This window comes from Molothrus ater, chromosome 6, assembly GCF_012460135.2.
Source record: "Molothrus ater isolate BHLD 08-10-18 breed brown headed cowbird chromosome 6, BPBGC_Mater_1.1, whole genome shotgun sequence".
NCBI classification, from domain to species: domain Eukaryota; kingdom Metazoa; phylum Chordata; class Aves; order Passeriformes; family Icteridae; genus Molothrus; species Molothrus ater.
In genome coordinates, this window is record NC_050483.2 from 9,260,928 (window position 1) to 9,281,191 (window position 20,264).

Here is a 20,264-nt window from a genome sequence, read left to right on the forward strand (position 1 = left end):
GGACACTGTTTCTCTTTCTCCAGAGAAGTGGCTTAAACTGTGGTTTTAAATGAAAATCCTAGTTTTAGAGGGAATTCTGTAACAGCCGAAAAACCATTCAGAGTCTGGAACACAAAGAATTCCAGTTTTGAGGTCTCTGGATGCTTCATAGACATCAAAATCCGTGAGTCTGCTCTTTGCCAGTTTGGACAATAAGAAACTGGCTTGTTTTGTGGGGAAATGAATCTTTAATATTTACTATGCATTAATCTTGCTAAAATTGGGGTTTATATTTCCTTGCTGTGGATTCTCTTGCATGTTTCAATCTATAATTGTTTTTTCCCCAGAAGTTTTTAAATTAAGTATTTCTCTTTTATCTCCAGATATCTTCATGGGTATGGGAGTGGTTTTGTGGTGGAGGGATAAAAAATTATTTAAAAATAATAATATCTGGAAATAAGTTTGGGAAATTCACCAATTCTAAAAGCTGCTTTTCCACCACCCTCTCTCTACCTGGCGCTTCGTGGTATTTCACTCCATTTTTCCTCCATTTCTTATCCCAAACAAAGATTCCCACTGCTTCTGACACTGACATTATTATTAATGAGTTCCAGTTCCACTCTTTATCCTTGGAGCAAGTGCTGTGGGAAGCTAGGGATGCAGCAGAGCCAGTCGGAGAGGGCACGGGGGATCTGGGGCTCTCGGGTGTGGGCAGCCTCCCCGTGGGAAGACTGGAATACTTTTCCACCTTTCCCCCTTTTCCACCTCTTAGTTCTAATTAAATGAATTTTCAGCTTCTTCATCCCAGTTTTCCAGCTGGCTGGACCATGTCCCATGTGTTACCCACAGCATTCCCACCCTGAATCCAAGCCCAATATGTGCCAGGTCCTGGGAAGAAAGGAACCCTGTCCCAGTGGAAAGCAGAACAGTGGGAACTCCCAGACAGCTTTTGGGGAAACCCTGAATTTATCCAGCAGGAAGAACGCTACGGAGTGTGCCAGCTGCTGCCACGAGCTGCATCCTGGATCCGTGACAGCCATCTCCTGAGAGCTCCCTTGCGTTCCCATTCCCGCTGGAGCCTCTTGTCCAGTGCTGCCCGGAGGGTTTTCTCCTGTGGCACTGCTGCAGCCTGGGGGCCGTGCATCGGGCACCGGCGGCTCAGGGACACTGGCTGCTGGGAATGCTTTGCTGGAATGGCTTGGCCTCCCAGTTGTATTTCCAGGCTTTTCATGGCTGTGGGTATCTGGTGAGTTCTGTGGATAGCCACGGCTCCAAGGCAGCAGGGAGACCTGTCCATGTGGGCTCCTCCATCTGGAGTCCAGCAGATCTCATGGAGGCTCTGGCAGGGATGGAGACCTTTGCTATAAATATCCCGGGTGGGGGGATCTTCCTTAGCCTCGTCCTCCACAGCCAACTCCAGGGACCATTCCTGACACGGGGACAGCTGCCTTTCCTGCCGGAGCCTCTTGTCCAGCAGCGTGCGGAGAGTCTGCCCAGACGGCTCCACTGCAGGATCCTGGGAGCCATGGATTGGGCACCGGCGGCTCCAGGACACTTCCACTTGCTTCTTGGCAGGAACAGGCCAGGTTCCAGTTGGAGCACAACACAGGTCACAGAGGGTCTGGATGGGATTGGAGGAGCCTTTCCGAGGGATGGACATCCTTGGAAGGGGGGATGATCTCAACCAGCGTCGGGTTCTGCGGAGGACTGAGCCTTTTCCAGTGGCAGATGTTTTCCGACAGATCAGGGATCTTGTTGGGCTCCCGGAGGGCTGGGGGCTCTCAGAGGAGCTGGAGGAGCTGGAGGAGGAGCAGCAGGGCAGGTGGCCTTGCTCCAGCAGCTGCTCCAGATCCTCCCACGACAGCTGCCACATCTCCGAGTCCCGCGGGAAGGACACCTCGGGCCACAGCGGCGTCACCAGGTCCTGCAGCTCCCGCGCCGCTGTCACACAAGGGGTGCAGCAGGGGCCGCAGCCGCAGGGGATGTACAGGGGGCTGTCGGGGGCAGCCGGGCCCTGGGGAGGGGCCCGGATCCCGAGGCGCTTCCGCGCCTTCCAAATGCGGGTGGCCAGCAGGACGGCCGTACTGGCCACCAGCAGGACGAGCGAGGGGAGCAGGAAACTCATGGCTTCATCCGTGTCCCATCGTGGCCGCACTGGGAGCCAGGGGTGGTGGCACGTGTCCTGTAGAGACAGCGTGCTGATGTCACAGTGCTGCGGGTGGGACACCTGTGTGACATCACAGCCCCGCCTCGCCCCGGCGCTCACGGCCCCAGGGCACCCCAGCGCTTCCAGGGGCAAGGGGCTCCATGTGGGCACTGGTGGCCCTCTGGAGCAGAACAGATGGAAAGATTCTCAGGCAAGTCGGACACAGTGATGAGGAGGAGGATGATGGTCTCACCTCCTGGCTGACAGAGCTGGGGACATGGATTGTCCCATGGGGACACTGCAAGGTGCTGCAGGAGGAAAAGCTTTTCTCAGTAACCACCAACAGATGTCTGTGTTATCCACAGCATTCCCATCCTCTTTCCAAGCCCAGGGCTGTGCCGTACACTGTGAAGAAAATGAACCCTGTGAATCCTACTAAAAGCAAACAATCAAAGCACTGAGGCAGAGCAGCATAAGTGTTTTCTGTGGAGCATGTTGGTGATGGAGAACTGTGTCAAGATTTAGCAGGGGGGAGAGGGGCAGACTGGGTACCCAGGACATCCCGTGTGGCACAGGGCAGGAATGTCATCTCCAGTGGAACACGTGATGTCCTACACCAGCTGTGGCACTGCCACATGGTGCCAGTTTATCTGTGTGGACACAGAAGGACATGGAGAGTGGCACAATCAGCATGGGTTGAGTCTGACTGGTTTGATGTCTGGGATAAATCCACATGTACTGGAGATGATGGAAGGTGGTGGTTGCTGGTTCTTGGGCTGTTGGGAAGAATTTGGATCCTGTCCCTCCCACTCTCCTTCTGGAGACAGTGTCTGTGGAACCACGGAATGGTTTGGGTGGGAAAGGTCCAGCTGGGAGCAGGTCCAGGCTGAAGGTCTGGCTGGACAAGGCCCAGTGGGAGTAGGGAATGGGGCTGGCTGGAGAGCAGTTGGGACCCAACTGGGAGGTGCTGGTGACTCCTGGCCAGAGATGGAGTCACAGAATCGAGATTAGGATCAGCTGCAACCCCAGGCCACCACCTGTGGATATCCGGGGGGGAAATGCAACTGCTGGCCTGAGGCTGGTGCTAATTGGGCTTGTAATAATCAAATGGAGATAATTGCATCTGGTTCATGCCATGAGAGCTTGTGTGGGCATCAGAATAGGTTGAACTGAAGCACAGCAATGTGCCTGGAGCAACAAGCCCGTGGCTGCTGGGGACAGGCTTTGTGGATGTCCAAGAGGGAATTGACTCCATGGAGTTTGGGTGAGGCTGTGCTTGTGTGTGGTGCTGGGGAAGAGAAGGAGCGGAGCTGAGCTCGTGGAATTAAGCAGGAAGGAAGACAGAAGGGATGTGAGCTGTGTTCCCAGACACACACACACACACAGAGGGACATGCTGGAATGTCACTTTATTGCTCCACGGAGGGGTCCAGGGTGTCTTGGTGGCATCAGTAGGTGCTGAAGACGGCCTGGATGTGCTCCCAGTTTTTTGGTTTGTAGGTGCCAACCCCTGCAGCAGACGGATGTGTGAGGCTGGGACATGGAGGTCCCCAAGCATAGCCCCTTGTGCCCCACACCCCCCTGGGTGCTCACCTTCCTGGAGGGGACTCCAGCAGCTGAAGAACTGCCAGTAGGTCCTTTCGGTTTCATTGCCAGCCAGCCCGTGGATGGAGGTCACAAAGGGACCCCAGGATGTCTTCTTTGTCTTGAAGCTGCCGGCAAAGGGAGTGAGCTCAGAGCTGGGTGGGGGGATGCAAACACCTCCCCTTCTCTCCCAGCCTCTGGCTCTCACCAAAAGTTGTCAGGTTTCTCATTCCTTGCCACCTTCATCACCTGGAGCAGCTTGGAGTTATCTGGGACACACACCGAGGTGGAGTAGTGGAAGTAATTCTTCAGCGTGTTGGTGATGGAGAACTGCACCGTGATGGAAGCTGCGGGTGGGGAGAAGGGCAGGGTGGGCACCTGGCACACCCCGCCTGGCATAGGGCAGGAGTGTCACCCCCACGGGGTCAGCTCCAGGTTGGAATTGCAGTTGTCCCCAGCACTGGAGACAGGGGCAGCTGTTGGTGTGGGGACATTCTGTTGGTGGCAGCACAGCCCCACCCACCTGCGTTCAGGTATGACTTGCCCACCAGGGGAGGCAGCACCTGGGCTATGGCCATGGGCTGTTGGTAGTCGTGGTTGTAGACCACGCTAAAGGCCTGGGCACGGTCCCACTTCCGAGGGGCGTAAAACTCACTCAAGGTCTCCAGAGCCTGTGGAAGAGGTGGAATGTGGCACAAGCAGCCTGGGAGCGGAACTGTGACCCCAGAGCCCCTGTCCATACCTGCAGGGCCAGGCCCATGCTGTAGATATTCCCAATCATGCCATTGTGCCTTTCTTGCTCATCCAGAAAATCGTTGGTCACCGCCTTTAGTGCATCATGGATCAGATGCGGCTTGTCCGTGTGGTTGTAGGCGCACACCAGCGCCAGCACCGCCATGGCCCGTGTGTCTGTGGGACCCCAGTGTCACTGTCAGCGCCCCGGAGACACCTCTGGGAGTGGAGGGGGCACAGCAGGGCTGGAGGATTCCCTTACCCACATTGGGGGAGCTCTCATGTTTCAGCAACTCCTCGGCCACAGCCTTGACTGCATCTCGGTAGTCATATTCCTTCACCAGGCACAGGGCCAGGATGTCCAGGCTCTCTGTGTACCAGGTGATCACTGCAAGGCAAAGAGGGGGGAGCTGATGGGGTGCAGTGAGGGTGACACCCCCCAGGCCCCCCAGTCCTTCCCTCACATCCCTGTGTACCGTTTTTGCTTATCTCCTCATTCATCTTCTGCTTCAGAATGGGGATCAGGTTGATAGTCTTCCCCCTGGCATGGACACATCGGGGGTCCTGGCAGGAGGAGAGGAGGGCGAGGACGTACAGAGCCACTTGTCCCGAGGTCAGGTCTGTGGGGACAAGAGGACAGAGTGGTGGGATGGGATGTGGGGTCTGCTGGGATCAGGTGCACCCCCTCCCCTGCTCTGGGTTCTCCTCTCCCTTCCCCACCTGTCTGGGCTCTCTCCACTGCATCCTTCTTGATCTCCTGGAGCAGCCAGTTGTGGACATGGCCGTGGGTGGCTCCAGCCAGGTTCATGGCCAGCAGGATGCTGGGATTTGGTGGCTCGTCAAACTTGACGGATTTCTCCATGCGCTGCAGCAGCTTCTGGACCAGGTGGTCGTGGGTGACTGTAGCCTGGCACCCCTCTGCCACTGAGGGCAGGTCACCAGGAGCCCTGTGCATCATCCACTCGTCCCTGTGCAGTGTCACCGGTCTGTCCGCGGTGCCACTGCAGGAGGACTGACACTCGCTGCAGCCCTGCGTGACCGTGGCACTTGCCAGGGCCAGCAGGACTGCCATGCTGTAAGCCATACTGGGCATCCTCTGGCCTCAGAAGAGCTGATCCACTCAGGGCAGCAGAGTCCGGCAGACACTCATCTCTCCAGCTGTGCCCTCTGCTTTTATCTGCTCCTGGTGCCATCCTGTGCTCACTGCCCACCCTCACTTCGTGTGGCACTTCCGCATGATGCCAGTTTATCTGTGTGGTCACGGAAGGACCTGGAGGGTGGCACAATCACCATGGGTTGAGTCAGACAGGATGCTCCTGTGTGACTGGTTTGATATCTGGGATAAATCCACATGTACTGGAGATTGTGGAAGGTGGTGGTTGCTGATTTTTGCTGTTGGGAGGAGTTTGGATCCCATCCCTCCCAGCTCCTTCTGGAGACAGTGTCTGTGGAACCACGGAATGGTTTGGGTGGGAAGGGTCCAGCTGGGAGCAGGTCCAGGCTGAAGGTCTGGCTGGACAAGGCCCAGTGGGAGTAGGGAATGGGGCTGGCTGGAGAGCAGTTGGGACCCAACTGGGAGGTGCTGGTGACTCCTGGCCAGAGATGGAGTCACAGAATCGAGATTAGGATCAGCTGCAACCCCAGGCCACCACCTGCGGATTTCCGGGGGGGAAATGCAACTGCTGGCCTGAGGCTGGTGCTAATTGGGCTTGTAATAATCAAATGGAGATAATTGCATCTGGTTCATGCCATGAGAGCTTGTGTGGGCATCAGAATAGGTTGAACTGAAGCACAGCAATGTGCCTGGAGCAACAAGCCCGTGGCTGCTGGGGACAGGCTTTGTGGATGTCCAAGAGGGAATTGATTCCATGGAGTTTGGGTGAGGCTGTGCTTGTGTGTGGTCCTGGGGAAGAGAAGGAGCAGAGCTGAGCTTGTGGAATTAAGCAGGAAGGAAGACAGAAGGGATGTGAGCTGTGTTATCTCCCACACACACACACACACACAGATTGACATGCTGGAATGTCACTTTATTGCTCCACGGAGGGGTCCAGGGTGTCTTGGTGGCATCAGTAGGTGCTGAAGACGGCCTCGATGTGCTCCCCATCTTGTGGTTTGTAGGTGCCAACCCCTGCAGCAGAGGGATGTGTGAGGCTGGGACATGGAGATCCCAACCTCAGGCTCCCCTGCACCATCCCTGGCCCCCTTCCCCACCTTCTTCGAGGGCATTCCCAGCACTGAGGAACTGCCAGAAGGTCCTGTCCTCCGTGCTGCCAGCCAGCCCGTGGATGGAGGTCACATAGGGACCCCAGGATGTCTGTTCCGTCTGGAAGCTGTGGGAGAATGAGGAGGCTCAGGCCTGGGTGGGGAAATGGCAAATCCCACCTCCAAAGCCACCCTGGCTCTCACCAAAAGGTTTGGGGGTCCTCCTTTGCTGCCTCCTCCATCACCCGGAGCAGAGTGGAGCCACTTGGGACTTCCACTGAGGTGCAGTTGTGGAAGTGTTTTCCCTGGAGCGTGTTGGTGATGCAGTAATGCACCTGGATGGGGGCTGTGCAGGGAGAGAGCAGCAGGGTGGGCACCTGGCACACCCTCAGTGGGCACAGGTTGGGAACATCATCCCTGCGGGGTCTGGGCAACTCCAGGTGGGATCAGCGTACCTCTGGGAATGCCGTGTGTCCCCTGCACTGGGGGCAGGGGCAGCTGTCGGCCTGGGGACATATTCTTGGTGGCAGCACAGTCCAGGCCAGCCGCATCCAGGTAGGACCTGCCCACGAGGGCTGGCAGCACCTGGGCGATGGCCATGGGCTGCTGGTAGTCGTGGGCATACACCCTGGAGAAGGCCTGGGCACAGTCCCACTGCCGTGGGGCATAAAACTTCCTTGTGGCCTCCAGTGCCTGTGGAGTGGGTGGGATGTGGAATGACACATCTGGAAATGGGACCAGGTGGCCGCGATTCCACACTCCCCTGGCACCTCCCCTACCTGCAGGGCCAGCCCCATGCTGTAGATATTCCCGATCATGCCATTCCTCTCCTCCTGCTCATCCAGGAAGCTGTTGCTCACTGTCCGAAGTGCCTCCTGGAGCAGATCCTGCACGTCTTGGAGCTCCACTTGGTCATAGACGCAGGCCAGCGCTAGTGCCACCATGGCATGGGTGTCTGTGGGGTCCTGGAGTCACTGCCAAGGCTCGGGATAGCCCGCAGGAGTGGGAATGTGGGAGCAGAGGAGTTCCTTACCCACGGAGATGGGTTTCTGGGCGTTCAGCACCTGCTTGGCCAGGGCCACTGATGGCCCTTGAGCACCGCCCACCTCAGCCAGGCACAGGGCCAGGGTGTCCAGGCCCACGCTGTACAGGGTGGTTTTGGGAATCCCCTCAGCCTCTGAAAGCAAAGAGTGGCAAGATGACAGGGTGTGGGGACAGTGACAGCCCCAGGCCCCCAAGCCCCAACAAACCCAGTTTGGCCATCTCCTCATCTGTTTTCTGCTGCAGGACACGGATCAGGTCGAGGGTCTGCTCCAGGGCATGGACACGCTGGGGATCCTGGCAGGAGGAGAGGAGGGCAAGGACGTGCAGAGCCACCTGTCCCGAGGTCATGCCTGTGGGGACAAGGGGGCAGCCAGGCTGTACTGAGCTGGGCACCCCAAGAACTGGCGGAAACCTGGTCCCCCGGGAGCTGGTGCCTTCCCTCCTTTCCCTCCCTACCTTTCTGGGCTCTCCTCACTGCTTCCTCCTTGATCTCCTCGAGCAGCCACTTGTGGATGGGACCGTCACTGTCCCCCCCAGCCAGGTTCATGGCCAGCAGGACACTGGGATTTGCCGGCTCCGTGAAATTTACAGATTCCTCCATGCGCTGGAGCAGCTGGGAGACCTTATCCTGCGGGGCCACTGGAAAGAGGGGAGGTCAGTGGGATCCTGTGTCCCATCTGCGGTCTCTCCTGGTTCTCCGTGGGTGGCTGACACTCACCACAGTCCTCGGTGGCTGTGCAGCCCAGCAGGGCCAGCAGGACCCCGATGCCCAAAGCCACACCAAGCATCCTTCTGGAGCCAGCTGGCCCACTCAGGGTGGCAGAGTCCTGTGGGAATTCGGCTCTCTGGGCGTCCTCTCTGCTTTTAGCTGTTCCCAGTGTCCTTGTCCCGTCACCTGCCCTCCCCCAGCTGCCCTGGCTCTGCCAAGCACTGCTGGCTTATCTGTGTGTCCAGCGGGGGAGGAAGGGCAGTGATTTTCCATTTGGGTTCACTGGGGACCACTTGGACCACGTCAGTATCCATGAGGCTGTGATGTTGTATGGGATTCATCCCAGTATGTCCCAGAAGGAACCACCTCAATCTTCCACCCAAGGTCCTGGAAGCCTGAGGAGCTCCATTGCTGGCTGGACATTCTCCAGCTGCTCGGACTTTTCCAGGAAACTCCAGCCTTGATAATGTAACTTCAGTACCAGGAAAACTGGTGGAGAAGGTCATACTGGGCCCTGCTGGGAAAGCAATTCAAGGACAGTGCCTGCGTCAGACACAGGCAGCTCGGGAGAACGGAGAGAAATTCCCATCTAACTGGTTTCCTATCCTGCTGCCATAACGTCTCCTGGCTCAGAGGTGATGGGAAGGCTGAGCCTGTTCATTTTTGGGATTGTAGTAGGAATTTTGGCCCTGTCCCTCACAGAATCCTTCTGGAGGTGTCCAGCTCAGACGAGCAGGGACAGGGTGTGCTGGCTGCTGTGCTGGATGTAACTGGGATAGGGAACTTTTTGTTTACTGGACTTGGATTCAGAATGGTAATGGTGCAGATAACCCGCGGGAGGTTTGGTGGTTGCTGAGCGGGGCTTGCCGTCCTCAGGCACTTTGCAGTGTCCCCTGGGACAATCCAGGACGAGGCACCATCCTCAGGGACATTCCCTGTGCCTTCTATGGGCGGGGAGGAAAAAGGGATGGGCGAGTCTGGAGTGTGATGGTGTCACTTGGCACAGCCCATTGTGGTGGAGCACCCAGTGAGTGAGGGATGAGGGAGCCCGAGTGAGATCCCTCCAAAAAAGGGAGGTTACAGCCCCAAAAGGCCTGAAAATTCATGGAGGGTTTGTGTGAAAAATACTGAAAACTGCAAATATTCCCATTTTTGTATATTCTGAGAAATTTTAATGCATTTAAAAACTGATTCCGAAATAAAAGCCTGTGTCTGCTGTGTTATAGACAGGATATAGACTGTAAGGAATTCTGGTTACGGAGCTAGAGGCTTTGAAAATACAAACATATTTCTCTAACCGGGGCCGAGGCCGGGGCTGCTCCCGGAAGGAAACGCCGCAGCCCCGGGAGCGCAGGCGCGGAGCCGCGAGCGGCAATGGCGGAGCCCGGGGAGCGGCGGGGCCGGGCCGGGGCACCGGGGGCGGCGGCGCCGGGCTCGGAGGTGAGCGGGGAACGGGGACAGCCCCGAGCGGGGAACGGGGGATCGGTGTCCCGGCACAGGTATCGGTGTCCCGGTGCAGTGATGGGTGTCCCGGTGTAGGGATCGCTGTCCCGGTGCAGTGATGGGTGTCCCGGTGCAGTGATGGGTGTCCCGGTGCAGTGATGGGTGTCCCGGCACAGGTATCGGTGTCCCGGTGCAGTGATGGGTGTCCTGGTGCAGTGATCGCTGTCCTGGTGCAGTGATGGGTGTCCCGGCGCAGGGATCGCTGTCCCGTCCCGGGACCCGGAGCGGGAAGGCGGCAGCAGCGGGAGCTGCGGGCAGGGGACACCGGAGCTGCCTCGGCCGAGCGGGGCCCGGGGCGTCGCTGCGGGGCGGATTCTGTAGGGGCCAAAATGAACATTTTGGGGTAGAATCTGAGTTAATGTGCAGGGGACAGAACGCACAGTTTGGGGTAAGGAAGGGGTGGTCGGTGCTCTGCGGAGGGACCAGCTCGGGCTGGCTGTGTGCTGCTGTGAATAATTTGCTTTATGGAACGAGACAGCCGAGACTGCCGCGGGAATCCAGGGCTGGAGCCGGGGAGGAAACCTGGTCTGAGCGCGGGAAGGGGAGCGGGGGGTCAGGCGGGGCTTCCGTCGGTCACTGGAGCCGCCGCCGTGAAAGCGACGTGTAAGGATGTATAGCGAGATACAAGGGACATAGTGATTGTAGGGTTACCGATACCGATACGTAACGGAGCTATAGAACGATCGTATAGCGAGATATAAACAAAACTCCCCCACCGTCATCCTTCTCCCAGCCCCGCTGTGTTCTCAGGATCTTGGGGGAAGAGCCGGGCTCTGGACAAGGCTCCCGGGCACAGCGGGGAATTCTTGGGGTCCTGTGCGGGGCCAGGATTTGGACTCGATGCTCCCCGGGGGCCCTTTTGGCTCAGGAGATGCTGCGATCCTTGGAGGGTGGATTCAAGGGGATCGGGGGGTTTTGCCCGCGGTGTTCGCGGCCCCGCCGGGTCAGGGCGGGCCAGAGGCGCGGCCGCCCCGGGACAGCGGCACCGGCCGGGCTGGGAGCGCCCGGTGCTGCCGCCCCGTGGCGAGCGCCCGGCACTGCAGCCCGGGACGGCGCGGGAGCGGCTGGAGCGGCACCCGCGGGAGTGCTGGGGCAACCTTGGGAATGCTGGGGCATCCTTGGGAATGCTGGGCATCCCCGGGAGTGCTGGGGCACCCCTGGGAATGCTGGGGCATCCTTGGGAATGCTGGGGCATCCTTGGGAATGCTGGGCATCCCTGGGAATGCTGGGGCACCCCGGGAGTGCTGGGGCATCCCAGGGAAAGCTGGGGCACCCAGGGAAAGCTGGGGCACCCCGGGAATGGTGGGGCATCCCGGGAATGCTGGGCATCCCTGGGAATGCTGGGCACCCCCGGGAATGGTGGGGCACCCCGGGAGTGCTGAGGTGTCTGTCCCAGGGAATGTTGAGGCACCACAGGGAATGCTGAGGCGTCCCAGGGAACGCTGAGGCATCCCATGCCCGGGGCATTCAGCAGCACATCCCTGATGTGGAGCAAAAAAAGGAAAGTCCTGGGTGAGTGGGAGGATGTTTCTGGAATGGAAGTGGGAGAGGTGCTGATCATGCCATGGAATCAGGGGCTGCTTTGGCTTGGAAGGGAGCGCGAGATCATTGACACTCTCTTGTCTGATTGCACAGCCAAGAACATCCCAAAGTGCCTCCTCACCCTCATGGACAGCAGGAACGTCTTCCATGGCTCCTGTTTAGGAATGGCAGTGGCTGTTGGGAGCTCTGGCAGGAGCACCTGGAGACCAGGTAAGAGCAGCAATGGGATCATTCCAGCTGCTGCTGAGGCAGTTTTCTCTTCTCAGGTTGTTCCTCTGATTGATCATTTCACAGGAATTTTCTTGGGTGTATTTGAGAGTAATTCCAAGAATTTGGGAATAGTTGAAAAACAGAGGGGGAAAACTGAAGCTAATCCATTTCTAGTAATTCCAAACTTCTCCCACAACACCATTATAGAGACCTGGTTAGGGGATAAAGATGCAGAGGAACAAATGATGTAAACCCCTCTGGATTTCTGACAGAGCAAATCCCCCAGTGATCCCAGCTGATGTCTCTGAGAAACTGTGGGATCCTCAGGATTTCCAGGAAAGAAGAAGAAAGACAGAGGTGAGGGAAGAGGCTTCCACTTAATAATGATTTGATGGACATGGGAATGATTATTGTATGTTTGATGCTTCCCTTTTTATTCCTGGAATAATTTTTAAGTGATTCCTTTAATAAATCATCTAAATTTGGGAAATTAAATTTGAAAGGAAACAATATTAAATTGATGGATGGAGAAACCATGGAATCATCCTGGAGTCCCCAAATGGTTTGAGTGGGAAGGGACCTTAAGGATCACCTCATTCCATCCCCTGCTATTCCATCCACAGCCCAGGGTGCTCCAAGCCCCATCCAGCCTGGCCTTGGACACTTCCAGGGATGGAGCAGCCCCGATTTCTCTGGGTTGATGGGCACAGGAGGGAATTTCCAGCAGGAGCTGAGGCGTTTCCTTTGCTCTGGCCAGCCCCAGCAGGGCTGTGGGAGGCAGAGGATGTGGGAGCAGGAGCTTTGCCCCCTGCCCCGGGGGAGTCTCTGCTGTCCCAGCCCCAGCAGAGCAAACGTTTGTGCTTTCACATCCCGTTCCAAGGAGCTGCCCAGGCAGGAACGGGGATGGGCGCGGAGCAGGGACCGTGCCAGGCACAGGGGCACATCCAGAGGGTGCCACCAGCCCGTCCCTGCTGCCCAGGCTGGCATGAGCAGGCTGGGCACCGGCCCTGGCTTTGCTCTGCAGGCTGAGGAAGCCAACCCTGGCGAGGAGGAAGATGAGGAGGTGCGGGAGGATGGAGACAGCGGCCCCCAAAGGCTGGGGAAGGCCCAGCTCCAGGTAGGAGATGCTGCCTTCCAAGGAGAGGGACTGGTCTGTCCCACTGGAATTTGGGCTGGGAGGCCAATGGAACAAAGGGGTTGATTCCATTTTCCTACTCAGGTTCTCATGTGCCTTAGGAGGTATTTGTGGAAAGGTCATTATCCCTGATGGAATCTCTGAAAATCAGGGATTGAAGCTTTCTGAAGTGACCCAAACCTGCCTGCATGTATCCAAATGCAGCCCCCAATCCCTGTTTTGTTGGAATGAGACCTCAGCTGCTGGTACTTGCCAGCTCACAAGTTGTGTGGCTCAGAGTCTGCAGCCCTGAGGGGCCAGGCTGTGTTTGAACAGAGAGCAGAGAGCTGGAGTCATTTCCCAGCAGGGAACTTGACTTGGAAGCTGCATTCCAAACTTTTGTCCACATTTATTTTATCTCCCACATGAAGTTGCCTAAAGAAGCAGAGGTGGGGTGTTCCTAACAAAAGGACATCCCAAATTATTGGTGGTAGAGGGCTTAAAATTAAAGTGTGAGTGGAGGTGCCTTTAGGACACTTTAAATTCCCATGCCTGTGGCACTCAGCCACACATCCCTGAATGTGGAGCAAAAAGAGGAGGGGGGAAGCCCTGGGTGAGTGGGAGGATGTTTCTGGAATGGAAGTGGGAGAGGTGCTGATCATGCCATGGAATCAGGGGCTGCTTTGGCTTGGAAGGGAGCGCGAGATCATTGACACTCTCTTGTCTGATTGCACAGCCAAGAACATCCCAAAGTGCCTCCTCGCCCTCATGGACAGCGGGAACGTCTTCCATGGCTCCTGTTTAGGAATGGCAGTGGCTGTTGGGAGCTCTGGCAGGAGCACCTGGAGACCAGGTAAGAGCAGCAATGAGATCATTCCAGCTGCTGCTGGAGGCAGTTTTCTCTATTTAGGATAGAGAAATATATATTTATGACAATTAGATAATATATGATATAATATATATTGTATATTATATATTTTATATATAGAGAGAGAATTATGTATTTATGATAGAGAATCTATATTATGATTTTCCTCTGATTGATCCTTTCACAGGAATTTTCCTGGGCATATTTGAGAGTAATTCCAAGAATTTTGAAATAGTTGAAAAACAGAGGGGGAAAACTGTGAAGCTGATCCATTTCTAGTAATTCCAAACTTCTCCCATAACAGCATTCTGGGGGAAACCTGATTAGGGGACAAAGATGGAGAGGAACAAATGCTGTAAATTCCCCTTGGCTCTCCAGCAGAGCAAACCTTCCAGTAATCCCAGCTGATGTCTCTGAGAAACTGTGGGACCATAAGGATTTGCAGGAAAGCTAAACAAGGACAGAGATGAGAGAATAAGCTTCCAATTTAATAATGATTTGATGGATGAAAGAATGATTCTTGTGTGTTGGATGCTCCTTCTTATATATCTGAATAATTTTGAAATGGTTCATTTAATCAATCACCTAAATTTGGGAATTTAAATTTGAGAGGAAACAACACGAAATTAATGCAGGGAGAGATGGTGGAATCATCCTGGAATGGTTTGGGCTGGAAGCCTCATCTCTGAGCCTGTCCTGGGCTGGCTCCTGTCCTTCAGCCACTCGCTGCAGGTGGACATGGAAGTGATGGAGATGTGCAGGGAATGCTGCTTGGTTTTCCCAACTGCCTTTGGCAATCTGGCCATTCAAAAGACTAATTGACCTCTTCCAGCAGGAAAACATTTAAACAAGAGGTGCCAAAAAGAATTGGAGCTTCTGCACAATGAAATCTGCAAGAATCCAACTTCAAATCCCCCTGGATTGTCACCGGTCCAACTTCCATGGACTGGTCACCATGGCCAGGAGTGCCCAATCCTGCTGGAAATGCACTGGACCAGGATGTCATTTTCACTTTATGCTGGTAAAGACCCTCTGGGTGACCCCCAGCCACTGGAAGGACCAGACTGGGCTCCCAGGGCACTAATTCCAGGGGTTCTGTTTTTGGGAATAGCACAGGAGCCTTTCCCTTGCCCAGAGGAGCAACAAGTGCCTCAAATCCCCAGGATGGACACAGAGAAAATAACAGGAATATGGAAATCCCCCACACTGGGAGTTTGTGGTGCTCTGGATTACATTTTGGATTTAAAATGTTAAAGGAGGGTGTGGAGGGGCTTTCCTCTCTCTCCTGTTCATTATCGTTCTCACTGCTCTTGTTGCTCTCACTGTTATTGTGTGTTGTCATTAATATTAAATTATTGTATTTGACTGGTTTCCATTATTAAACTGTTCCGAGCTGGATTTTTGTCTCTGGTCTCTTCCCCATCCCACTGGGGGTCAGGGAGCTGCTGCTGGGGCCCAGCTGGGTCCCGCCCATGGCCCGGGGCGTTTCTGGGGGCTCCGAACGCTGCGGACTGGAGCAGTTTTGGGGCTCACAGAGAGACACCCAGCACTGCGATTTGGGGGCTCAAAACTGGGCTCATTTGGCCAAGTACAGAAAGAGACACTAAGGACTGGTTTGGGGGGCTTGAAACCAAGGTGCCTCAGACAGCATTTGGGATCTCAGAGAGACCAAGTTCTGCATTTTAGAGGCGTGAAGCAGAGACCATGGCCTGTGTTTGCGAGGTCTTGAAACCGGGGTAGGTCAGTGTTTGGGCTTCACCAAGAGAGATTCAAGTGCTGCATTTTCGGGGGCTTGAGTGAAAGGCCAAACGCCGCGTTTCGGTGCTCCAGGCGGCTCTTTCGGCCAGGGCCAGTCCGTGTCTCTGGGCTCCGAGCCGTGCCTCGGGCACGGCCCAAAGCCGGGCTCCCCCGGCCGCGGCAGAGCTCCGGAGCAGCGGCCGAGCGCCGCGGGCGGGGCTGGCGGCGGAGCCCCGGGGCCGCGTTCGGGGCTCAGCGCGGGCAGCAGCCGGGAGGGGCTCGGGGCTCAGCGCGGAGCCCGGCCCGGCGCGTCGGGCTGAGCGCGGCATCCCGGGGGCTGCCCGGGCCCGGCCCCAGCGCCCGTCCCGGAGCGGCTCCTGCCGGAGCCGGAGCCGGCCCCAAGCCCCCTCAGTGCTGCGGGGCCGGGACCCGCAGCCCGCCCGGCGGGGGAGAGGCGGCACCGCCCGGACCCCCAGAGACACCGGCGGGACCCGGAGCCGCGGCCCCGGTCCCGGTGCGCTCGCAGCCCCGGCCCGGCCCAGGTGAGAGGGGCGGGTCCGGCAGCGACGCTCCCGCCGCCATCCCGGGCAGGGCGGGGCCCCGGGGCTCAGGGGCGGTCCGGGGCTCAGGGGCGGTCCCGGGGCTCAGGGGCGGTGCCGGGGCTCAGGGGCGGTCCCGGGGCTCAGGGGCGGTGCCGGGGCTCAGGGGCGGTGCCGGGGCTCAGGGGCGGTGCCGGGGCTCTGGGGCGGTGCCGGGGATCAGGGGCGGTGCCGGGGATCAGGGGCGGTCCCAGGCTCTGGGGCGGTCCCGGGGCTCTGGGGCGGTCCCGGGTCAGGGGCGGTGCCGGGCGGTTCCGGGCGGGGCCGGGCCCGGCTCAGGTGTGCAGGGCGGGCCCGGCTCAGGTGTGCGAGGCCCCAGCGCGGCTGCGCGGGGCGGGGCCGAGGTGATTTAATCCCCAGAAATCTCTGCCGGCGCCATTTGCTCACCCGGAGCGCGGTGAGGCTGCTGCCGCACTGGGCTCTCCCGGCGGCGATTTCCCTTTTTCTTCCCCCTCTTTCTCCTGCCCTTATCCTCCTCTTTCTTTCCCGCACTTACCTCCTCTTTTCTATCCCTCCAGTTTCTTTCTCCCTCCCCCCATCCCTCCTCTCCCTTCCAGCCTCCCCTGCCCTCTCCCCGCTCCCCAGCCTCCCCTGCACTCTCTCGCTGTTCCCCTGCACATCCCCGACCCCCCGTTCCTTTCACCCCTCTCCCCAGCCCGACCCCCCTCTCTTCCCCCTGTACCCCTCCTCTGTCCATCATCTCCCCCCCCATCCGGCCTTTCCCTTCCCCCCCCTCTTCTCCCCAACCCCTCTCCGTTCCCCACCTCATCCCTCCCTATTCCCCTCCTCTGTCCCCCTATTCCCCTCCTCTGTCCCCCTACTCCCCTCCTCTGTCCCCCTACTCCCGTCCTCTGTCCCCCTGTTCCCGTCCTCTGTCCCCCTGTTCCCATCCTCTGTCCCCCTGTTCCCGTCCTCTGTCCCCCCCTCCGTCTTTCCCCCGCAGCCGCGGGGCTCGGGGCGCCGCAGAATAAAGCCCAGAGGGCCGGAGCGGCGCCCCCGCTGTCCCTGGAGCCCCCACACGGGGCCGGAGCCGCTGGGCGGGTCCCCCCATTGCAGTGCAAAGCACGGCCCGACACCGCCGGGGTTCCGGCTGTCCCTACATCACACTGGGGGTCCCCGGGGCGGGGGTTTGGGGGGGGGGTTAGGGAGGGCCCCCTCCTCAGGAGGGGGTCCTGGGTGGGAGGGGGGTTGGGGTGGGAGGGGGGTTGGGGGGGGAGGGGGGTTGGGGGGGAGGGGGGGTGGGGGGTAGGGCCCCCTCCGGAGGAGGGGGTCCCTGGGAGGGGGGCGGGGCGGGCCCCCTCCGGAGGAGGGGGTCCGGGGGAGGGGGCGGGGACGGAGGGGGGAATTCCCCCCTCCAGGCCCTGCCCCCTCCTCCGGGCCCTCTCCTCCGGACGGGGCTCGGCCCGGCCCCCTCCCCGGGACCCCCTCCTCCGGACCGGGGCCCTGGGGGGAGGGAGGGGGCGGGTGGGGTGGGGGGGAAGCAGAGGGGGTCACGTCACTCTGCAGCGTGAACGCACAAAGACATCACCGGCCAGACAAACGGCCCCTCCCATTCTACCCACCCCACCCACCCCCTCCCTCCCTCCCCCCGGGGCCCCTGTCCGGAGGAGGGGGTCCCGGGGAGGGGGCCGGGCCGAGCCCCGTCCGGAGGAGACGGCCCGGAGGAGGGGGCGGGGCCTGGAGGGGGAATTCCCCCCTCCGGCCCCGCCCCCTCCCCCGGACCCCCTCCTCCGGAGGGGGCCCGCCCCGCCCCCCTCCCAGGGACCCCCTCCTCCGGAGGGGGCCCTACCCCCCACCCCCCTCCCCCCCAACCCCCTCCCCCCCCAACCCCCCTCCCCCCCGGGACCCCCTCCTGAGGAGGGGGCCCTCCCTGACCCCCCCCCCCAAACCCCCGCCCCGGGGACCCCCAGTGTGATGTAGGGACAGCCGGAACCCCGGCGGTGTCGGGCCGTGCTTTGCACTGCAATGGGGGGACCCGCCCAGCGGCTCCGGCCCCGTGTGGGGGCTCCAGGGACAGCGGGGGCGCCGCTCCGGCCCTCTGGGCTTTATTCTGCGGCGCCCCGAGCCCCGCGGCTGCGGGGGAAAGACGGAGGGGGGGGCAGAGGATGGGAACAGGGGGACAGAGGAGGTGGTCGGGGTGGGTCAAGGATGGAGGGCGGCTCGGGGGGGTCCGGATGTGCAGGGGAGCAGGGAGGCGGGCAGGGGCAGGTGGGGTGGCGGGGGCAGGACGGGCAGAGGATGGAGAACGAGGATGAAGCACAGGTGAGGGGGGTTAAGGTGAAGAAGGAAAACAGGGGGAGGTGGAGAAGGAGGAAAGGTGAAGGAAGGAGAGGAAGGAGGAATTGGGGGAAGGAGGAATTAGGGGCAGGTGGGAACTGAGCTAAGGAGAGAAGGAAGCGTGGAGGAAGGAAAGGTAGGGTAGGGCTGGGGTGTGTGGGGGCATAGGAAGGGTAGGGGGGACCGGCCCGGGAAGGAGCGGTTTGGGGGGGAGGGAGGGGAGGGCTAGGGGGGAGAGGGAGGGGGGGGGTAGGGGGGGGGAGGGTGTAGGGGGTGGGGGAGGGGAGGAAGGGAGGGAGAGAGAGGGGAGGTATTGCGAAAAACAGGTAAAAATAGCGTAAAAGAAAAGAAACAAATAAAAAGATATGGAGCCCGCGCGGACAGAACCTTCCCCTCCGAGCGCCGAGGGGGCAAATGGCGCCAGCGGCGATTCCCGCGGGTTAAATCCTCTCGGCCCCGCCCCGCGCAGCCGCGCTGGGGCCCCGCGCACCTGAGCCGGCCCCGCCCCTCACACCTGAGCCGGCCCCGCCCCTCACACCTGAGCCGGCCCCGCCCCGCCCCGCCCGCGCCCGTAAATCCCGGCGGATCCGCGCCCGCTCCGCTTTGTGCGATGGATGCTCATCCTGGGATGCGGCGGGGCCGTCGCTGGAGCGCTGTGCGGAGCCCCGGACCGGGGGCAGCTCCCGTTGCTGCGTGAGGCTCGAGGCGCTGAGGTGGGGCCGGGAACGGGACCCGGGCCTGGGGATTCGGGTCCGGGTCCTGCCGGTGTCTGCTGGGGGTCCCGGGCTGAGCCGCTTCTCCCTCGCGGGGCCGCAGAACCGAGGCGGGATTGGGGCTGGGATCGGGATCAGCATCGGCATCGCCGCGGGCAGAAAGAGCTGCTCCGGGATGGGCACGGACCGAGCCCGGCGCTGCCGCTCCCGCTTGGACCAGGGCTGCTCCCGCTACGGCTCCGGGCAGGTCCCGCTGCTGCCGTGGGGAGCCGGGGCTGTGCCGGTGCCGGTGCCGGGCCCGGCAAGAGAGCGGCGCATTCCCGGAGCAGGCGCTGGATCGCGGCTGGAAGCGGCCGGGGCGCAGGGACCGCCCGTGCCGGCCCCGGGAGCCCTCAGGCCCCGCCGCTGCCTCACCGCCGCCGCCCCGCGGGGCGCCCCCTGGCGGACACGGAGCGGGGCTGCGAGCGCGGCGGCCCCCGGGGCGCGCTCCCGGCCCGGCCCCCGCGGGGATGCGGAGCCCCCTCAGCCCCGGTACCCCCAAGGCCGCCGCGCGCAGAGCGGGACCCGGACCCCGCGCCCGCACCCCCGGGGCTCCCGCCCGCCGCGTCCCCGCGGAACGAGCGGGGCTGCATCGCCGCGGGCCGGAGGAGCCGCTCCGGGCCGGACGCTGGGGCCGAGCCCGGCGCTGCTGCTCCTGCACCGACTGTGCCGGGTGCGGGCACGGGGCCCTGCCCGGGCTCGGTTCTGCTCGGGCCGCTCACCTGGTATCTGCCAGGTGAGACCTGATGCTCTCCCTCCTTTCCCCTGTGGCTCGTGCTCTCCAACGCAAAAACCTCTGGGTTTAAAAAGCCAGTGAAAACTGTTTATTCTTTATTTCCAGGTCAGCAGATATCCTGAGTGGGAAGGGACACACCAGGAGCATCAGGCTGAACCCTTATGTGAAGGGCGCAGCTGGGGATTGAACCCACAACCTGGGCATTTTCGGCACCCTGCTCCAACCAAGCCAGTCTCAGGTAATGGCAATGCCCTGCCTGGGACAGGAATGCCAAATGCCAGCAGAGCAATTCCTTTGCCAATGCTGCTTTACACACCAGCCCCTGGAACGTCTGTAGGGCAGAGCTCCATAGCCAGCACCTGACCATGGAACAACACAGGTGAACAGTTGTGTGACAGCATGAAACTATTTGTATAATCCTGATTTCCTGCCTTTTCCAGCATTTCCTAAATAGCTGTAAAGGTGTTGATGCCATGTCCCTTTCCAGGGAGAAACGAGCAAGTCCTGAGGGTTCCCTTGCTCCAAGGGCCG

The 20,264-nt window shown here is 59.9% G+C and overlaps 2 protein-coding genes and 1 long non-coding RNA gene across 7 annotated transcripts; 1 reads left to right on the top strand and 2 right to left on the bottom strand.

The window, feature by feature from the left end:
* Positions 1 to 3,572: 3,572 nt before the first annotated feature.
* On the bottom strand, positions 3,573 to 5,524 carry LOC118687019 (cobalamin binding intrinsic factor-like). The gene is given in 8 exon segments (XM_054515069.1): positions 3,573 to 3,634; positions 3,718 to 3,836; positions 3,917 to 4,055; positions 4,124 to 4,379; positions 4,451 to 4,617; positions 4,703 to 4,828; positions 4,905 to 5,060; positions 5,161 to 5,524. Coding segments are annotated over 8 exon segments (1,389 nt in total).
* Positions 5,525 to 6,495: 971 nt separating this feature from the next.
* LOC118687678 (cobalamin binding intrinsic factor-like) lies at positions 6,496 to 8,492 on the bottom strand. The gene is made up of 9 exons (XM_036384783.2): positions 8,405 to 8,492; positions 8,143 to 8,325; positions 7,893 to 8,036; positions 7,676 to 7,819; positions 7,422 to 7,597; positions 7,098 to 7,335; positions 6,847 to 6,988; positions 6,652 to 6,770; positions 6,496 to 6,568 (listed from the first exon to the last, which is right to left on the bottom strand). Exons 1-9 carry the CDS (start codon positions 8,472 to 8,474, stop codon positions 6,507 to 6,509), a joined length of 1,278 nt encoding a protein of 425 aa, XP_036240676.1. The 5' UTR covers positions 8,475 to 8,492; the 3' UTR covers positions 6,496 to 6,506.
* Positions 8,493 to 9,753: 1,261 nt separating this feature from the next.
* On the top strand, positions 9,754 to 15,030 carry LOC118687880 (uncharacterized). 5 transcript variants are annotated; one of them, XR_008508451.1, is made up of 5 exons: positions 9,754 to 9,835; positions 11,534 to 12,007; positions 12,675 to 12,767; positions 13,501 to 13,617; positions 14,465 to 15,030. It is a non-coding gene; the product is annotated as an uncharacterized LOC118687880 (long non-coding RNA). The 5 variants fall into 5 exon arrangements; XR_008508450.1 differs by having other exon boundaries at positions 11,534 to 11,650; positions 11,858 to 12,767; XR_008508452.1 differs by having other exon boundaries at positions 11,534 to 11,650; positions 11,923 to 12,767.
* Positions 15,031 to 20,264: the final 5,234 nt, after the last annotated feature.